Below are 19511 nucleotides of genomic sequence, written 5' to 3'. Positions count from 1 at the left end.
TCTACATTAAACTAAGAGTTCTTTTTTTATTTAACTATTAAAGAATCAGACTTTAAATATCTCGTATAACGAAATGCATCGACTTTGGTATTGACCAGAAATCACAGGTAAACTAAATTAACAACAAGAATATTCACGACAAACCATAAACCGTACTCGATCGTTACTATCTAACTCCCTATTTCATTTTCCTAAGCAGGAGTAAGAAAGCGAGAGGAGCCCTGACATTTCGTTATACCGTTTTTTTTTTTTTTTTTTTTTAAATCTGTCTAAGGCTAAATTGCAGTTGCCACTATAGGTCCAAAGGGAACTTCCCACTCCTCCTCTACCCCCCATCCGGCCGTTATTGTTCTGAAACAGATCGTAGCGCAGGGGGTGGCCGCTGATGGGAGGATGAAATGTATTCTCCCTCATTTGCACTCTCTCATTCAGTCAATAGGACAAAGGACAACTCAAACTGTTTTCGAGGTGCTCCGAGGTGACTTGTATCTGCGGTTTTGTCGTCTTTGCCATAAAGAAATATTAGCCTAAGAGGATACAACTATTAATCGATGAACTATTCCTCAGATCATCGGTTTTCTGGATTTGGCATGAAAAACGTTATTTTTTTAAGTTGACGCCTCTGTATCTTACAGTTTCAAATGATCTTGCAATTTCCTATTTAATTCTTGCCAAATAGGCTCTAAGTGGTTTGGAAGCCGACTCGGACAGATTTGGTGTTAAACCGACAGCTGTGGCTCCCTGAATAGATTGGGGAAGATGGTTCCTCGGTTGTACCCCAACTGGTGTGCGCCGGTGTCGCTGTGTATACTGGTTTTATCTGTGTCGATGTGGGGGCCGACATTGGCAGGTCGGAGTTGCAGCGACACTCGACAGGTGTACGCAGAGAAGGGATATAGCCTCAATACTGCTCCGATGACCCAAATATCCGGTAAGATATCTTGCTGTCCTCCGGAATTCAGTCTGTCACGACTTTATACATTTTAACGTCAAAATTTTAAGTAATTGACAGAACAGCTCAAAAGAGGGAAAAGGCAGATGACCCAAGGTGTATTAAACTGAGTTTTTTTGTTTTGTTTTTTGGTGTTTTTTTTTGCCAAGGAGGGGTTTTACTGATTTTGCTAATTGTATAGACTACCCGACTCATCAACCTGCGGGCCGGTGTTCAACAAAGAACCTCGCCCATAATGAGCCCCTTGTCAGACGAGGCAGGCCAGTCACTGAGGTTATGCGCTGCATGTCTAGTACGTTCGCAATTACCGAAATTTGCTTGGATAAAATGAGTACGTCTGCGTCACTAGACAAGGAAACAATGCGTGTGTGTGTATGTGTGTGACAGCCGTATGGTGGAATACGTGTTTGTATGAGAAGAAGAAAGGTAATTTTTGGGGAATTTGGTACGTTGAGGTGTTAGGATGGGAGAGAGAGAGGGAGTGAGGCTGTGTGTGTGTGTGTGTGTGTGTCTGTGAGCTGATATCTCTGCTACTGGCTGTCCCATGGGTCAGGGAGCAGATGGCAGGGAGAGTGGGATGATAAATGTAAATGGAGAACTGACGGAGAGATGCAAGAGAGAAGTGAACGGACAACAAAATAGGAAAGTGTGAATAGAATTTGTGCTAAGAATCAAGCTTTCACAGCAAATACATGTTGTTTAGATCAATAAGATAAAGCTGTCTGAAGAGGCCTCAGATACCTCAAGTTAACAAATCTTAAAATGTTAACACATTTGGCTACAATCTATGGACTACAAAGTATTTATCTTAAAAAAGTGCAGGATTATTTGTACATTGTTGGATATTTTTATTACTCCTTTTTTCTTCATAGAGCATTCCATGAACCCAAACCATTATTGATTTAACTACAGCAAACTGGAGCCGATCTGATCAGACTAATTACTTGTCATTGGATTCCCTGTGGCTTCATTTCTCTGCTGCTATCACTGAACTGTGTCTTCTCCAATGGCCCTTTCCGATGAGTTAATGATTTCTGCAGCACAGATGGGGCCTTGATTCTGAGAGAAAGAGTCAATAGCAGCATTAATCTCTATATGGAAGCAGGGAACTACTAAGTAGATGTTCACGTGATTTCTTTCATGGTGAATTTATGAGATACTATCCCCCTAAAAGCTGGGTTGGAGTCCCAGTTGCAGCTCCTCTCTCTATTTAGAGTTTGCAGAGTTTGTGTTCATCTGGGTTTTCCTCCAGGCAGTCTGGTTTCCTCCCACAGTCAAAGACATGGACATAAGGCATTGAATGCTCCTACTATTGCCCCTGACCATGCACTGGCCTGGAACTGGTGTTGGTCCCCAGGTGCTGCATAGCAACTGTCCACTGCTCCTACATATTTAGGATGGGAGAAAGGCAGAGAGGACCTGCCCCACGGGGATCAATAAAGTGTAACATCTAATCACATCTAATAGAATATCCAGATATAACCCTTTGTGCTTGAAAAATCTTAACCTCAGCAGTCACTTTAATGGTGACCTAAAGCAGTTACACATTTGAGTTGCTGTATGTGACTGATCTTTGAGAATGGATGAAATGTGTAAAAACTGGTTTATATGCTCAACATGATTTTTAAGTCCTGCTACAAATGAAGCAAACAGAAAATCTAAGAAATGGAAGCCTCTGTTACACACAGATGTACACTTCAGAAAACTGAGCATGTGAGGTTCCAGAATTGGAAACAGCAACTAGAGCAAAATTACTCATTCTTGTTCACATATAACAACAAAAGGTACAATAAGAATTTAACATCACTTTTATCACCCTATTTTACTCTTTAGAGTGTGCATATTCAGATATGTTTAGTATCCCATAGCTGATATATAGGATTGATACTCAAACTATTTTGATTTAAAGAAATTGTCAACTCCCAAGGTATGTAGGGACAGTCAGTAGTAGTAGGGGCTAGACTGTCTAGAAGTTGCTAGACATTTGATAGTGTTAAGTCTTCCATTGTGAACTTATTGATGGTCAGAGACTTCATTAGAGGCTTTCCTATATGTGTGCTTCAAATCACCTCAAGTACATTGAAATTTCATTACATAGCCTCTGTTTTCCACTATTTAACACTGATCTGATCAATGGCATTTTTAATAGAATTCGGCTCTTGTGTTTTGCTTTGGGACAGCACCTAATCACTGTCCTCTGATTGTTTTCAGGTGAACATCTGCGACTTTGTCCCCAAGACTATACCTGCTGTTCCAGTTTAATGGAGGAGACACTAGCGCGCCAGAGTGAGAGCGACTTCCTGTTTGCCATTGAAGACAACAGCCAGTTTCTGGTGACCACACTTACTCAGCGCCATCACAAGTTTGATGGTGAGTGAACATTACTGAGAGCCATAATGTCAAATGAAAAGATATTTTGTCTTTCAGCTCTGGCCAACTTTTCATTCACTTGAACGTGCTGTGTAATCGGTGCTACTACGTGATATGTAATGATGTAGTCAGTTTTATGTAAGAAAGTAGAAAAGTAAACAGTTTCAGTAAATATGAAGTTTTGGAATGTCCAAGGGCTTGGGAAAGAGCCATTACATAGAGACCTTGGAAACGCACTCTTTTAGCAAAAGCCTTACAGATGTTGTAGAAGTGGTCAAACAGTGGTTACATTCATTCTCATGCATTACCTACATTCACCTGTAGCTAATCAAACCACATCACATCATATTTCAGAGTCATGCCCTTATATGGTAACTTATGGGAAAAAAAGACACATTTCATATGGGCAGACCATTTGATACCAATGCTAATCTCTCTAACAGAGTTCTTCAGAGAACTCATTGACTTGGCTGAGAACTCCATGAACCAGATGTTTACAAAGACCTACGGCCGCCTTTACACGCAAAATGCACTCGTGTTCCAGGATCTGTTCACTGAATTGCGTCAGTACTATACAGGTTAGTTATCTACCTGTCAGACCATTCGTCTGTTTGTGTGTTCTTGCTACTTGACTGCCTGACTACCTGCCTGTTTACGTGTCTGAGTCTTATCTGTCTTTCATTAGACTTCCTGCCTTAGTTGGAACCTCCAACATAAGAAAAGCCTCCAAATTGTGTTATGTTATTAAGCAGTTTTTTTAGACACACAACACCCAGATTTGATAATGCCTTTGTGCCTTTTAAACACAAGTACTCAGAGAAAAACACCTCACAGTAAACACTGTCTGTCAAGTAAATTGCATGTGTTGGTGTAATAGCCATGTGGGTGATGCCTGATATGTTTTCCCCTGTGTCTGCAGGGGGCAGTGTAAGTCTGGCAGAAGTTTTGTCTGAGTTCTGGTCACGGCTGGTGGAACGGGTGTTCTCTCTGGTCAACCCACAGTACCAGTTCAGTGAAGAGTATCTTGAATGTGTCAGCAAACATGCAGAACAGCTGCAGCCCTTTGGAGACCTCCCACGCAAATTGCGCATACAGGTGAGACAACACATATACATATACATATACATATACATATAGGTCAGTAAGAAACAAAACTTATGTAAACAGATAAAAGTGGTGATCTCTAGTGGTGTAGCTGTCTTAAAATGCCACACTTATTGTCTGTAGCTGAGGGTCCAAAGGAATGCAGGTGGCTTTGTTTAAGTGGAAGTGTTGGTGAAGATCTCATTTGTTGTTTAATGATATTCACTGACAGTTGTAGGTTTAAGCAAATAACAGTTGTTGCATTGCTGAATGATTGTGAAAGTAGGTACTGCATGAGAGGAAGATCTAGGAGAGGGGTAATGGGATTCTCCAAATTGGGAGAAAGATGGAGAAAACTGTCAGATAATGTTACAGAGATAATTTCATATATCACTGCTGAGAAACTACTGTGTTGACTCTGTCCCTCTTTCCTGTGATTGTCAGGTGTCCAGGGCTTTCATTGCAGCCAGAGCACTGGTTCAGGGACTTGCCACAGGCCGTGACATTGTTAGCAAAGCAATCAAGGTTAGTACTCGAAATGACTGTGTGTGTGTATATACTACCTGACATATTCTTAGGATTACACTTGAAAACCCTTTTAAGATTTTATGCTTTTAATTAATCTATGAGATCAACAATCCATTCTTGTGTCTCTCTAGCTGTCTGCAGGGACAGAGTGTGTGCAAGCATTGATGCGTCAGTGGTATTGCCCTCTGTGTCGTGGAATCCCCACCATCAAACCTTGTTATTCTCTGTGCCTAAATGTAATGAAGGGCTGTCTGGCCAATCAAGCTGATCTGGACTCTGAATGGAACAACTTTATTGGTGAGAGAAAATGGATGGACCATCATTAAAAGCTATGAAATGTTACAAGTTTCAGGTTTTATTTGTCACATGCCAAGGTACAGTGTACAGTAGCAGCGAAATGAAGGTCGGCAGCAGTTGGACAGGTGGAATAGACAGCAGTGACTGATGTGCATGCTGTTATTATTTAAGTATATTATTTGAGAACTTTGCCAGCCTTCTGAGTATAACTACCCCACCCCTGTTCTTTCTCTCACAGACTCGTTGATAATGGTGGCAGAGAAATTGGAGGGTCCATTTAATATTGAACTAGCTGCAGACTCCATTGCTGTTAAAGTCTCAGAGGGTATCATGCACATGCAGGAGAACAGTGTCACCACCTCAACCAAGGCAAGTAAGGATGAATGTATGGATGAATATATTGATTGTGTGACTGAGTGAGAAATGGACTGACTGAGGTTGGGTGTAATTTTTTTTTTTTTACAATCAGGCAGCTAAATGTGCATACATTGCATTATCGGATTCAAAACACCAATGGAAGAAACAAAAACAAAGTATTTGTGTGTATTCACGTGACGCACAGTGTTACGGAATTTGAGTTTGAGAATCGGAGGCTCAATTATGGAAGTTTTTGGACTTATTTCTGCGGCATGGAAGTTTCAAAATGTGTGCTGGGATTGTTGGTTGGTATATGTAAATTTGTAAATGTGTGCTTCACGTACGGGCGTGCATGCATTTCTTAGGTTCTGTCGTTGTGTTATTTGTAGGTGTTCCAGGGCTGTGGCAGTCCAAAGCCTGCCCCAGGTCGCTCCAAACGGTCCACTAGAGACCATCGTGATCGTGACAGAGACAGAGACAAAACCAGCAGGAGACCCTTCAGAAATTATAGCCCTGAAGAGAAACCCACCACTGCCGCAGGGACAAACCTTGACCGACTGGTGAGGGAGAGAGGATCCCATAAATAAGTGAAAGAGTAAAATTAACCCTGATTAACATTTTCTTAATCATTCATCGGTATCAGGACAAAACCATGGCATAAATAAAAGTGTGCAGCTGAATATGTAAATACAAATGCATTTAGTGAATAAATTGAAGAGTGTTGAGTAATTCTGTTTAGTTTAATGACTGCTTGACTCTGTGATGTCAGGTATCTGAGCTAAAAGAACGTCTCAGACCAATGAGGGGATTCTGGGTATCACTTCCAAAAAACATCTGTAATGATGCCAAAATGGCAGCTGATGTCACCAATGAAGATCGCTGTTGGAATGGACAGACTCGAGGAAGGTGTGTGGATGCGTATACATGTATGAGAGAGAGAGAGAGAAACTGTAATTCATACAGATGGATCAATTATCAGATCCCAGATGAACCCTGATGTGATGGTGAGTATGTGTGTTTGTTAGGTACCTGCCTGATGTAACAGGAGATGGGCTGGTGAATCAGATCAATAATCCAGAGGTGGAGGTGGATGTGGCTCGTCCAGACATCAGGACACGGCAGTTGATAATGGAGCTGCGTGTGGCCACTAACAGACTTAAGCATGCACAGGCAGGACAGGATGCTGACTTCATAGACAGTGAGTTTCCCTTCTTCTTTCTACTGAATTTCTTCCTGACACAAAACCACTTGCATCCACAAATCCAAACCACAGCATATTTGTTTTGTTTTATTTCTTCTGATAGTGTAAAGCACAACTGCATAAACACATTTTGTCAAACACACACACACCCCCTCAGTCCCCACATGCTCACATGACGTGACTTTGTCTTCTCCTGTAGGTGAGGGTGAGGAGAGCAGTGGGTCTGGAGGTGGTATGGGCAATGAGAGGTTTAGTGATGACTGGCCGGGTCATGGTTCCTACTACCCTCCACACAACAAGCCCTCGCGAAACTCACCCGGTCCCAATAAACCTCCAAGGACTCGTGACAGAACCGGCACCAAATGGAACCGTTCCGGTCGGACCAAATCAGTGGCCTGCCCACAAGTTACCTTAGCGTCTTTGTTTCTAACTGTGACACTAACACTATGTCTCGCTTTTCTGGGTACCGTGGCTACCATAGCATAATGTGAGCTCATTTACAGAGTTCTACACAAGAATGAAATTAGCAACAATTTCAGGTAACCAGAGATAAACATCCATGATACAAGACAATTAAACACAGAAATAATTCCAATTCTAAAGATTTTAAAAACACTCGTAATGAAAAAGAGTGATTTTTAACCATGAAAAGCTACGACATACTCAGAGTTGTGCTCAGCTGGTCTGCTGTTCATTTCTGAGAGCACACACCTCAGGGTATGTGTAGGATGTCCAATTTCTCAACATCTCCATTTAGCAGAGGACGCTCAGTCCTTTTCTACACCAGCTGAATACTTAACTATGATATCTGCCAATTTTTAACTTAATTATGGCCTTATAATTTGTGCAAGTTTATGTCAGTGCGACATGAAATGGATGTAAATCATATGGCGTACCCAAGACCACTCTTGATGCAAACACAAGCAATTTCTAAGCACAAGCAATTCCCAAAGCACACTTCAGATTGTTTTGAAATGGAGCTCACAAAGCAAAAATGATTTGGACTATTCCACTGAGGTGATCTCAGTCACTTTGAAACTGTCAAATGTATTGTCTATGCGTCGAGTAGTTCAGTGTATTTTATGATGTGGTTTTTTTTTTTGGTACTTTAGAATGATCAACCTCATTACTGTGGTCTAAAGAGTCCTTTTCCTCAGCTGATCCTAAGCACCTTTGTTTCATATGAACTGGAACACAACATTTACTATGTAAAAGAGGAGAAACTCACTCCTATGAGACATCTGATGTAAAAGCATTCATAACTCCACTTAAAGTTATCTTCACACTATTAGTTTAGATCTGCTGTTGACATCATAGATGATGTAGTTGTAAAGGTAGTGCTTATAGAAGCCTACAACTGAGTTCCAACAAAGGACCCTTCATGGAACTTGGTGACTAAGTGATTCTTCTTTTGGCTCTGACTCATTTGTGTGTAAGTCACAGTAGCTTAGCACATGTCACATTGCATTCAGTGATGTGACCAGGCACCACATAGTGATCGATTATTGGTGCATATCTACTTTTGCTTTAAAGTCTAATTTATGTGATGTTCATTTCACTTCTAAAAGATTAATTAATTTATTGCTTTTTAATGCGCATTTCCTATTGAAAAGTGACAATTTCTTATCGAATTTGGTTGACAGTGGTTTGCACCACTGTGTTTCAACACAGTGTGCATCTTATGAAATTACAACCATTTGAATGTGTAATTTTAACTTATGTACATGAAAAAGGAGGTATGAATGAATGTTTGAAACCAGTGTTTTGTATGTATGTGGACTGATCATATCATCGTCTTAATTTAACTGTACATTTTAATACATCTCCCTGGCAATCAGAAAGACAATGGCAGCTGTATTTTGATGACTAAAGGGCCGAAAGAGAGTGGGATAGGGATGAAAGTATGCAGAGAAAAATGTGAGCAGTCAATGTGGGGAGAGGGAGGAGCGCAAGTATTCTGGAACATTCTGAGTATTACAGTCACTGAACCCTGAGGAAAGTTGGTGTTATTTGCAGTAGAGGGTTTAGTATTCACTAGTGTCAGGCACTCTGCAGCATGTGACTAAGTCCTCACAGCAGGTTTGGAAGTTTCTTTTAACATGTTCTTGAGGGTTTTAAATAGATGGCACATTCTCATTAACACTCTAAAAGCAATGAGAGGGTAAATCTTTATACCGTTGGAATTGTGAGGTATTTTGAGATACTTGCAGCTTGCTACAAAAATGGACATAGAGAAAGAGGAAGGGGGAAAAACCAGAGGGATGAACTTTGCAAATAATATGAATGTTGAAATCCCATTCCTGTTTGTAGTAATGTCTGAGTTTCTGCTCTGTTCCTCATTAATGAATAAGGATAAGTATATGTGTTCTTTAGAAAAGCTACATTTTTAGGGGGTTGCAGGCTGGTTTAGCAATTCATTAATTTCTCTCTTAGAGACAGATGCAGTCAGCTTTCACACACCTGTTAAAAGAAAGCGGCTCTTGAACCATAAACGTCTATTGGCTTTCAGGTGTCTAAAAGTTTTGATATGCCTTTAGAAATGTTTTGAAACATTTTTCAGAGAGTTTCTGTAGCTTAGTTACTAGCGTTTTTTGTAACAATACACCTTCGTTTAACAGGACGATGTGATTTGTATACACTCGGTTTGTAATACAGACTAGGACCCTAGTGCCTCTACTTGCTAGCAAAGGAATCAGCCTGCAGTGTCAGGAGTTTGGTTACTAGAACCCAGTAGTTCATTTCTTGGAACATGTTACAAACCTGGATCGCAATTATATTTGGAATATCTGAATGTCACCCATCATGACACTCTGCATCCATGAAACGTCCTCACTCATTTGTCCAGATACCTTGAGCCAAAAGACAAAGTTGTCCGACCAAAGAACAACCAAGGAGCATTCCTGTTGGACACTTGGCTTTTGACATTTGTTATCAGGTAACTGATTCAGCTTCTCAAGATTATCACCCCTCCCACCTGCCCCCCTGGCTGTCTTGCCATCAGTTCTGAATGGAACTGCAAATTTGCTTCGTATTGCTTTGAATGAATGTCATCAGTAACAAAGAAAAGACGACTGGGGCTATCTTAAATGATTTGGGTTACTGTTCATGTGTATCTGACATGTTCACAAGTGGTCCTGAACAAGTATGGCACAGTTTTTATCCAAGTCTAAATGTGTTTTTGTATATGTTACCTGATCTTTGAAAAGGTTTTTGTCTTTTTATACAAAAATCCAGTTGGTGAAACAACATTGTGTATGTGAATCCAGTGATTAAAATGAATTTCTCTGTCTGTGGTTAAGCTTGTGTGCGGTGTTCCTTCACTGAGATAAATCATTTGCTTGTATTCCTCACAATCCAGTATATACAAGTAAGAATACATACTGGAGTATGTGTCTGTATGTTTGCTTTCTTGCAGGTGCCCATTGTTTCAGATATTGAGTTTCATATTAGTTCACTTTCTGCATCAGATCACGCTTCACAATTGCCTCCGGATAATCAGTTCTCTGGAGTACCTTTCTCACACCTATCCCTACAGGAAATCCAGAGGCTCTACTGTAGACATGTCTTATGAAAGTTTTCATGAAGCTTGATGTGGCTGCTGAAAGTGACTATTTTCACAAAGAGGTTTGTGGTGATGCAAACACTTGTAATACACAGACAAGAAACACCTAGATTTACCACACAGCGGGAGAGCTGGAGACACACCATCAGATAGCATCAGAAATGCCATTTTTCACAATTACCTAGAGAGCAGCTTACGGCCCTGACTGTAGTCAAAATTAGCAATGTGCTGTTGACTGTCATATGTGCCCTAGCAAAATAATGGGACCAGAGTATTATCACCTACAGAGCAACTAATGGGATTCAGTCACATTCAAATGTGCAGGCAGTGTGGGTGGAAAGAATGAGACTATAAGCCATAAACTAAATGTGTTTTTTGCTGCATCGTTCGTCTAAAAGGGTGAACATATTTAGTATATTTGATGACACCAGAAAGTTGAATATATTATGCAGATGATGACATGAGACAAATGCTTATTGATTAACTCGTGAGTTTTTTTTTTTTTCTGTGACACACCGTCATAATCCCTCTTGTTTAAATGTAGAGTGCAAAAACTGGCATACACTTTGTTCATTTTTTCACTACAGTTGAAAACCTTTGCAACATAATCTCAACAAAGCGCCAGGCTGCCTTTGTACAAACAAAACAATCCATGAATCCAAGCCAGTGTTTTCCTTCGTTACAGAAGTTGCCTGATACCTGGTGGTCATGCAGGGACAGAGCCCTAAGCATCATCGACTGCTGTGCAATTCCTGGGTGACAAAATGTGAGCCTCCTGATACCGATTTCTGAACAAGGAAGACATTGAGTTACGGCAGTGCACTCTCCCATAGGAAGACCTGAGGAAGACCGCTGGCCACAGTTAGGAAAACTACTGTGGATCACTGCAAACATTTTAGGATGCTATAATTCATCAAATCCAGAAATGGCTTGAAGTGAAAGGGAACTGATAAAATAGGCCACTGCTCAGACCCATCAGAGCAAGGAGAGGGCGCAAGTGCCCGTGCACTTCAGGGTTTACAGTTTATATGTTGTGTATTTTATGGAATTGAGAATGAGAGCAAGCTCTTAGCAGAACTGAGAATATTCCACTCTCTGTATACCTGCTCAAGGAAGACTTGACAACTAGGGTTGGGTTTGATTACATGTTCAGTAGGTTGCAAATATATGCAACTCTATCTTTATCAACAACCGCTGAGGAGAATTCCTTTTCAAAGAAAGCTGGTCACAGTTAAACTCAGCTGATCACAATTAAATTCACAGCTAAATTGCTACAGCTAAGAGATGCCATGAGATCTCCTTTATTTGTTTACAGAGTAGGACATTTTCATAATCATCATTGTCTTTTTTCACCAGTTGTGACTGCCCAGTTCCCAACCCTGTCTCAGGAACCTCTAACCATTCTACATTCCTGGACATTCCTGTTTTTGCACTGCCACAACAGTTATGTATTGGGGTCTACAGCAGGGCTACCCAAACCTTTTGACTTGTCACACCAAGAACGTAACTGAGTGATGAGCCATATGGCAAAAAGAAGCCCTGATTAAAAAAGAATTTGCAAGCTCATGGTGCTTAAGATGATGCCTGCTGTAAGGAAGATGAACTTGCATATTTACAACAACCTTGTTAGAGTCAGAAGAAAGTGATTTCCTGTTTAAAAACACTAATATACTAAACAGACAAGTACTTTCACTAAGCAGCAAAGCACTTAATGGTGTCTTCTGTCAAAAACTCACACATTTCGACACTGGTGACAATCATGTACACAATAAACAATTACGACACTAGGTAGCAATCAATCGGTTTTAAGATGCTTGGAATTCAGAATAATTGCCTGGAGTCTGGCAAATTTGCCAAATCTAATTTGTATTACTGTTACAATCTTGTGTTGTATTACTCATGTAAAAAAAAACATTTCTGTAGTGCTCTCACTTGCTACGCTCATGATATACAATCATTGTAAATCTCCATAATTCTTGTTTGCGGTGACCATCCTCATACTTCTGCAATGCTGTGTGTATACTGTTGGCAAAAAATGATAATTTTCAAACAAACTTGCCATACTTTATATGACCTGCTCTTTATGCTTGTATAGCTTTTTGGACAAAAGTCTACGCCCACACTTGTGTTCTTAAGGTGCTTAGCCCATGTGTTGATAAATTTGAAAATTTAGTTACAAACTAAGTATGTGAAGAGGGTCTGAAGGAACGCTGTTACTCTGCCAAAATTAGTTTACCAGCTGATTCACTAATAATTCGTCACAAAGGAAACCGAAAATGTTTTGGGAAACCATGTTTTCATTGGGTAAGATAGCAAACTAATCAGAGATTTGAACATCAAGAACTAAGAGAACATAGGTATCTTTAACATTACAACAGAGGTCAATCTGATATTATTATTAAAGCAGCTTATTAAGTGTCTGTAACATAATAAAGGCTAAATTCTCTTATGTTGTACCTTGTCCATTGCTGGCCTTCAGATACAGGCAGGGAACCACAACAAACATATACTATATATATTTATATAAGCATAAATATATACCCTTTGTAGCTTTGTTTTCTGTGATAATCAGTCTATAATAGGATTTGAAAGGTCAAGGGGAATGACGGTATAAGAAGTATGATGGAGAAGATGTATGATGCATAGTTAATGACCGAGCACCATGGCACCACTGTTATGTGTAAGCAAGCCGCAATCAACCATACAGACCTAAGACTTAAAAGGTGTTTATTTGTTTTTTTTTTTCCTCATCCAGACCTACTCACAAGTTATTTCAAAAATGTGCTTCATGAAAAGGATACCCCGTTCAACACCGATAATGTATACTTGGGTAGTTCTACTCACTACAGATTAAATCAGAAGCTCTTGCTTATGATATAATATGGAGCACTGTTTACACGGCACTACTGTAAGGAATCCAGTTAAATAAATGTCAAAATATCAATGCTTTTAAAAACAAAAAGTCTTTTTCATCAATCCATCCCAAAATCCACCCCACTGCATTTCCAACCCTCCCTCCCATTGAAGGTTTTAGCAGGTCAGAAAGGGGTGAGGGCATGTCGTTGATTGAATTCAGTCATGGAACAGGGGCTTGGGGCTGAAGCCCTCAGACTTGTGGATTTACTGTGGATCCACCCAGCCTAGGTTGATGTCATAACTAAATATCCTGCAGAATACTCCATAGATGTCCCATCACATAATGTAGACTTTTTCAGCCTGGGAAAAGTTGAAGACTTCTTTGGTTCTGGGACACACTACCTTGTCATCTTGGCGTATGGATAAGAGAGACTAAAGACAAGGGAGTGAAAACAACGGACAGTGTATCAGTCAAAGAATTTCCATCCCGCTAACTAACTAGTTACAAAAAAAAAAATAAGATAATTACTGATGTCTTGCAATTACTCACATTGTATCCATACACATAGCCATTAGGCAGCATCATGGGTGGGTTGTTTTCATTCATGACCTCACCAGAGATTTTGCACACCAGGCGCGAGTTTGCACAGTGGGCCATGGGTAGAGGCTGAGCCAGCTTGTTCAGTGACTTACTGCATACAGGACAGTCAGGATTTTTGGAGGTCCCGTCCTCTTTGTAACACTGCCTGAAAACGCAAAAGTTAAGGGCTAAAACCGGACACAGTTATCTGTAACGATGCTTCTGAACTGGGTCTCTGAAAATGCAAATGTGAAATAAAGACAAAGTTCTCTTACATTAAAAGGACTTGTTTTTAACATTACATCAATACTTTGAACAACAGTCAGAGTTTAAAGCTGCTGGGCCATGGCCTCACATACACTAATGGTATTAAATGATGGCAGTGATTAGCAAGACCCTTAAATAGGTATCCATGTTACAGATCCCCATCAGTAGAGGCCAGAGGCAGCGAGAGACTACAGCACAGAGGATACGGAGTTTTGATGGCAGACAGGCCTGCCTGGAGAGTGATCGTGAATACTGAGTTGTTCCCAAGCTGGTGTAATCTGTAGTTGTCGTATCTGAACTGCTGGATGAGCATTTTCCAACGAGCTGGATCCAGAAGGTCCTAGAAACACATTAAACATTTTTGCAAACTATCTACCATGCATGTAGAAAGGCAATACTGAAAACAAATGTAGAGTCTGGTACCAATATATACGGAAGTTTAAAGCCAATAATCTCTCACAGGTACAGACCAATGTGTCAATGATGCAATGGCATTAATTCTAAGACAACAACCAGAAACAATGAACTGCTATAATCATTTCAATTGAGCGATGCACAAATGGTGTGACCTGATCATTTCTTAAAATCTTAATAGGGGTTTGAATATAAATTATAAAACTGAATATGAAGGACGTGTTTGATGGACGTGTTATTGTTACCTTATAAGGTGAAATGTGAGTGTCAGAGGGGAAGGCCAGCATTCCCATGACCTGTCGCACCTCATCCAGCTGGCCTCCCTCTGCCTGGCTGAAGTGCTTCCTTGCATGTCTACAACACAACACGGACATGACACACTTCAAAACAGCGCTCATAATAAGAAAAAGCAACAGAAAATAAGAAATTTCCGGTAATGCTTAACACCGAAAACAAGACAATACTGCCTGCAAATATTTGCTATGCTGCTCTGTGCTACATGTTTATCAACGATAAGCTCAGACACATAGATGTACTATTGTGTCTGCTCTGTTTCATAAAACAAAGAAAACCAGTGTTTAAATGACACCTTATATAATGAGGCTTTCACTTAAATAAAATGGTCATGTTCAAGCTGTGAATTTCTTACCGTACAGCATCCATGCGTTTGTTCTGGCGAATAAGTTCAATAAACTCCTGAATCCTCAAACTGAATTCCAAACAGCTCTGAGATGAGAAATAAACAAAGTTAAATGTGTCTCAGCAGTTCTGAGAACTTACACTCCATCCTTACTCTCTACAGAGTGAAACTGGGCTTGCTACCAAAACAATCACATCCAGGCACATTAAAAACACACACACACACACACAAAGCTGTACCAGCACATCAAGTGGGATTTACTGTCTTACTTTCATTTTACGCAGGCGAGACTTGTTGTCATGGCACCAGGCCAGACAGGTGGATGTTTCCTGACGTTCAAGAGACTCCTCAACCTCTTTTGCAGTAAGGAACATCTCAATATTTACCAAATCCTAAAACAAACATACAGAATTGGCTCTCTTTCATTACAAACAACAGACATGATGTGAATCAAATTAAAACATGTTATCAAAACATGAACATTTCGTAGACAAACAAACTATTAGAAAAATTCAATAACTGTTAGTGCGCCAAGCCTCCAGTTCAACAAACAAGGCAAGCCTACCTCGATTCCACTTTGTCGAGCCAGTTTGACTGCAGTGTTATAGTAGCCACAGCGCAGCAGGTGCTCCACCATCATGCGGTCCATACGCTTCTTCTTCCACAGGTTGACTCCTGCTGGCTGGTCGCTGCTGTGCTCCTTAAGGTGCTCTATGCGACGCTTGCATAGCTTTGCACTCTCATCTTCTGCCTGGATGGACTCCGCGGCCTGCAGGAAATGACCGGAAGTTCAATAACTACTCCATGTGTTCCAAGGGCTAAGCGGATGTTACATTTTCTCATGTTTCACGATCATTATTGTTTATGTCCATTATAAAGAGATGTTCAGTATCAATATGTGGTCCCCTTGGTACAATACAGCAAGTGTATAGTTGTATATACATATACAGGTCAACTGAGTTTGATATGCTTCAGGATTTGAAACAGGAGAGGCTCACAGAGCTGGATGTACATTTTCTAATGAATGAATGTCCTGAGACCTTAACATAATGCCTTGTGACACTTGACATACCACTGCAATAATTTAATGATTAAATTGAGCAGTACACTACTGCTAAGATAACAAGGGACTTGAGAAAATGGAACCATTGCTGTTCGAGAGATTTTCATAAACTTCCAACCTCCCAGAAGTCTAATTTAGATTGAAAACAAGGGAGATACCTGCTTTTTTAGGCAGCTGAAATTTCTTGAAACCAGCGAGGCAACATTCCAATGCTAATGAACTGTTCCCATGGGAACGTACCTTTCTCTTGAGGGCACTAAGCTTTTCAACCACCCCATCAAGGAGGGAAACAACTGAATCCACCACAGGAAAGCTGCTAAGTGTCTTCTCCAGCTCTGCAACCACCATAGTAACGTGACTAGTCTCCCGGTCTATGTTTTTCTGGGCTGCTCGGAAGCGTTTATTCAAGGTCTCATAGGGTACCTGTGGAAATCAGAGCAAAATTAAGACCAGCTGGTAAACAAGCTATAACAAAAAGTAGATTAAAAGAAAAAAGAGCCCACGTCCACTTAAATTTAGACAATGCATAAAACATGAACAATAACATGCAGGTACAGCCTCGAGAAAAGTAAGAAACACAAGTTTTAGTTCGACAAAACTCGCAGAGAGACTTGTGATGAACACGTGATCACCTGGGTGCTCATGCATTAAACTGAATTTCAGAAGATAACAATGTATGGTTCACTGAGCAGAGTACGTTACATGCTTTTCATCATTCGTAAATTATTTGATTTTGATGGAACACTGCAAAGGCAAACCAAGACATAGATTTCTCAATCCAGTAGTTTTCCCAGTTTTATGGTTAACTTAGTTGAGCATGGACAGGCTTACAGCCTCTGTTTTGTTTTTTGTAAGTTTATAAATATCATTTTCTTTGTTCAAAGACAGTCAAGAGGTAACATACTTACAAAAAACAACAACAAATTGTTTTTGTTTGTAATTGTTTTTACATCTAGTCCTAAAATCAAATCTACATCTAGTCTATCAAATCTTGAGCCGAACCACTGCTACAGTGTGAAGATCAAAAGCATGATTTAATTCTATGGATTACAATCCAGAACAATCCAGTACAATGACTAAATTAAACGCAATCACAGGTTTATCACTATGAGATTACTCAGTGTTGATCACTGCAGTATTCTTATTTACATTACTCTCATAGGGTTTCCATGCTTACTTTAACATTAATATGCTACAGTGATAGTGCTATAACACTGCTGGACTTCTGCAAAGCCATCAAAGGTGTGTGTGGTCAGTGACCAAAAAATTTAATTACTAGTTTATTTCGACATACTATCTCAGGAGTCAGCACACATCAGTTGTCTAAGGTCTAAGTTAAACATGAAAATAATAAATACATCAAAACAAAAATATGTACCAATCCTATTAAACGGAATTTTTCACACACACACACACACACTATATGTATGTGTGTGTGTGTATATATATATATATATATATATATATATATATATTCCCATCAAATGTGTTCTACATTTTCTTACAGACTGTGATCTTCCCACCTTCCATCAACAATAAGCATTCAGCATTCAGAGAACACAGACGACAGCTTTGCAAGTTAATGAGTTACATTTAGCGTCGACTCATCGGCAGGCCATGTATGCACATAAATAAAGAGTCCTTGTCAGACAAAACCATAAAATACCAGTGCACACAAGGCCTGCATTTCACTCCTACCCAATACATAGCTATGATAGAACATTAGCATTGAAATTCTGTCAGCGTTGCAGGAATCATGCAAGATGGTAAAACGTTTTCCTCCTTGATCAAGATCCTCCTAAGATGATAAATATCTGCGCCCATCAGAAAAACGAGCCTCAGAATACAGAGATAAAATGTATCATTATGTCAGTGTTATACCATGCCAGGATCTTTGATCTGTCTAGTCTGATTTCAGATGTAAAAAATGTGACGCAGAGAACAACGGTGCTTTATGTCCACCATGAAATAATTTGCTGGCTCTGCGCTGCATGGCGAAGTGTCATGTAGGTAGAAAAATGCCATTATTTCTATAGAGAACATCAGCACCTGTTCGATTTTACAATTACTGTATATGTGAAAACAGGATAGCCTTATTTTCAATGTGCACCTGCCTATCATAAATGTAGCTGGCGGTCTGATTATCATGGGTAGCTCACTTATTTGTTGGAGCTTTGGTCAGCTAATCTTAAATATGACAGAGAATAAATATTTCCTTACCAAACGATGTATGAAATGCAATCCTCAAAATCTTCCTACCTAACGTGATATATCGTATCTACCTAGCTAACTGCGTTGCTCATGACCATGGGACGATCTAGCAGTCCGTGTTCAAGCTTGTGTTGCGTGACAGCCTTAACAAATGTGCTAGCAAGCTAACCAAAGCTAGCTACCATTCGTAAGACCTCCAGCCACAGTAACAACTGTAAGATTTCCGATTAGGGTTAGAAAAGCAGTGCTCACACTGACATGTCGAACATTTTGGTTAATTTTACACTGTAATTGAGCTTGACTGTTGAAGTTATTTTGTAGAAAGACTCAAGCTTAAATACGATTTGCCTTGCTACCGAGTCGTAATCCTACCGTCATATTATGCTAACTTTGCTCCCCTAAGTTGCCACATAACGCTAACTAATTTTTAGCAAGCTATTTTAAGCCAGCACTGGTTGTTGTTTGCTCGTTAGCTATCTGCCTTAGCATACCCAGTAAAGTTGCCTAAAATACGTTCCACTGTGATTGTCAATCACTATACTGGGGTAAATTAACAAGCTAAATCAATAAAATGCAGATGCATGTCAGGTGAAAACAGTTCACGTTTGCCGTAAGTATATCAACCAAGACACCAGCTATGACAAACCTTCAAAGTTGGATATTCTTGGACCTTTAGAGCCATAGAGAGTTGAGCAGCTGTTTCTTGCACCGCCATCTTCACTAAAGGAAAACAGCACCAACTACACCTCTACATTCGCTCATCTCTTTCTCGTGATGTTGATGGTCTCATACTGCAAATGACAACGCTACAGAGCTCAGCACTGCCTCCTAATGTCGTGGTGCAATCAAAGTCTTTTGTGAGCCGTTTTTCAAACATGAGGGCCGACTGTGGTGTATACATACGCAGAAAACAAAAAATAAAAACAAAAATATGAAATCCTATTAAGCGATATTTCAGGATGTAAGAGCATTTATGTACCGTGAACTACTGCAATGAAGAAAATGTTGCGCTGAAGAATACTAACAGTTTTCAGAAGCACTAATATTTGACTCTCTATACTATTAAAAAGTAACCAAAGCAGATAGCGTGAAACTTTGGTTATCTTTATCTGTGATTTCAGCAAAGTGGT

General features: G+C 40.0%; 2 protein-coding genes across 4 annotated transcripts; one reads left to right on the top strand and one right to left on the bottom strand.

Moving 5' to 3' along the window:
- Positions 1–759: 759 nt before the first annotated feature.
- gpc2 (glypican 2) lies at positions 760–7274 on the top strand. The gene is made up of 11 exons (XM_030765364.1): positions 760–931; positions 3164–3322; positions 3766–3900; positions 4242–4417; positions 4850–4930; positions 5065–5230; positions 5469–5599; positions 5977–6147; positions 6357–6493; positions 6613–6785; positions 6988–7274. Exons 1-11 carry the CDS (start codon positions 760–762, stop codon positions 7272–7274), a joined length of 1788 nt encoding a protein of 595 aa, XP_030621224.1.
- Positions 7275–13060: 5786 nt separating this feature from the next.
- On the bottom strand, positions 13061–19101 carry maea (macrophage erythroblast attacher, E3 ubiquitin ligase). Of its 3 annotated transcripts, XM_030764919.1 has the most exons (9): positions 19028–19101; positions 16411–16593; positions 15673–15876; positions 15377–15499; positions 15117–15193; positions 14713–14821; positions 14260–14393; positions 13757–13952; positions 13061–13638 (listed from the first exon to the last, which is right to left on the bottom strand). In XM_030764919.1, the coding sequence occupies exons 1-9, from the start codon at positions 19094–19096 to the stop codon at positions 13543–13545; spliced, it is 1191 nt and encodes a 396-aa protein (XP_030620779.1). In that variant the 5' UTR covers positions 19097–19101; the 3' UTR covers positions 13061–13542. The 3 variants fall into 3 exon arrangements, with proteins under 3 accessions (XP_030620779.1, XP_030620780.1, XP_030620781.1); XM_030764920.1 differs by lacking the exon at positions 15377–15499; XM_030764921.1 differs by lacking the exon at positions 15673–15876.
- Between the last annotated feature and the right edge of the window lie 410 nt (positions 19102–19511).

The sequence above is a fragment of the Chanos chanos genome, chromosome 2 (assembly GCF_902362185.1).
Source record: "Chanos chanos chromosome 2, fChaCha1.1, whole genome shotgun sequence".
In the NCBI taxonomy this organism is placed as follows: Eukaryota; Metazoa; Chordata; class Actinopteri; order Gonorynchiformes; family Chanidae; genus Chanos; species Chanos chanos.
Note: the sequence above shows the minus strand (reverse complement) of the source record. Positions and strands in the feature narration are given on the sequence as shown.

Coding starts and splice junctions, on each gene's coding strand:
- gpc2 (XM_030765364.1), top strand. CDS start 760: ATGGTTCCTCGGTTGTACCCCAACTGGTGTGCGCCGGTGTCGCTGTGT. Junction 932..3,163: donor TCCGATGACCCAAATATCCG/GTAAGATATCTT, acceptor GATTGTTTTCAG/GTGAACATCTGCGACTTTGT. Junction 6,786..6,987: donor GGATGCTGACTTCATAGACA/GTGAGTTTCCCT, acceptor CTTCTCCTGTAG/GTGAGGGTGAGGAGAGCAGT.
- maea (XM_030764919.1), bottom strand. CDS start 19,096: ATGGCGGTGCAAGAAACAGCTGCTCAACTCTCTATGGCTCTAAAGGTC. Junction 15,877..16,410: donor TTAGTGCCCTCAAGAGAAAG/GTACGTTCCCAT, acceptor CATTTCCTGCAG/GCCGCGGAGTCCATCCAGGC. Junction 15,500..15,672: donor CTCGACAAAGTGGAATCGAG/GTAGGCTTGCCT, acceptor TGTTTGTTTTAG/GATTTGGTAAATATTGAGAT.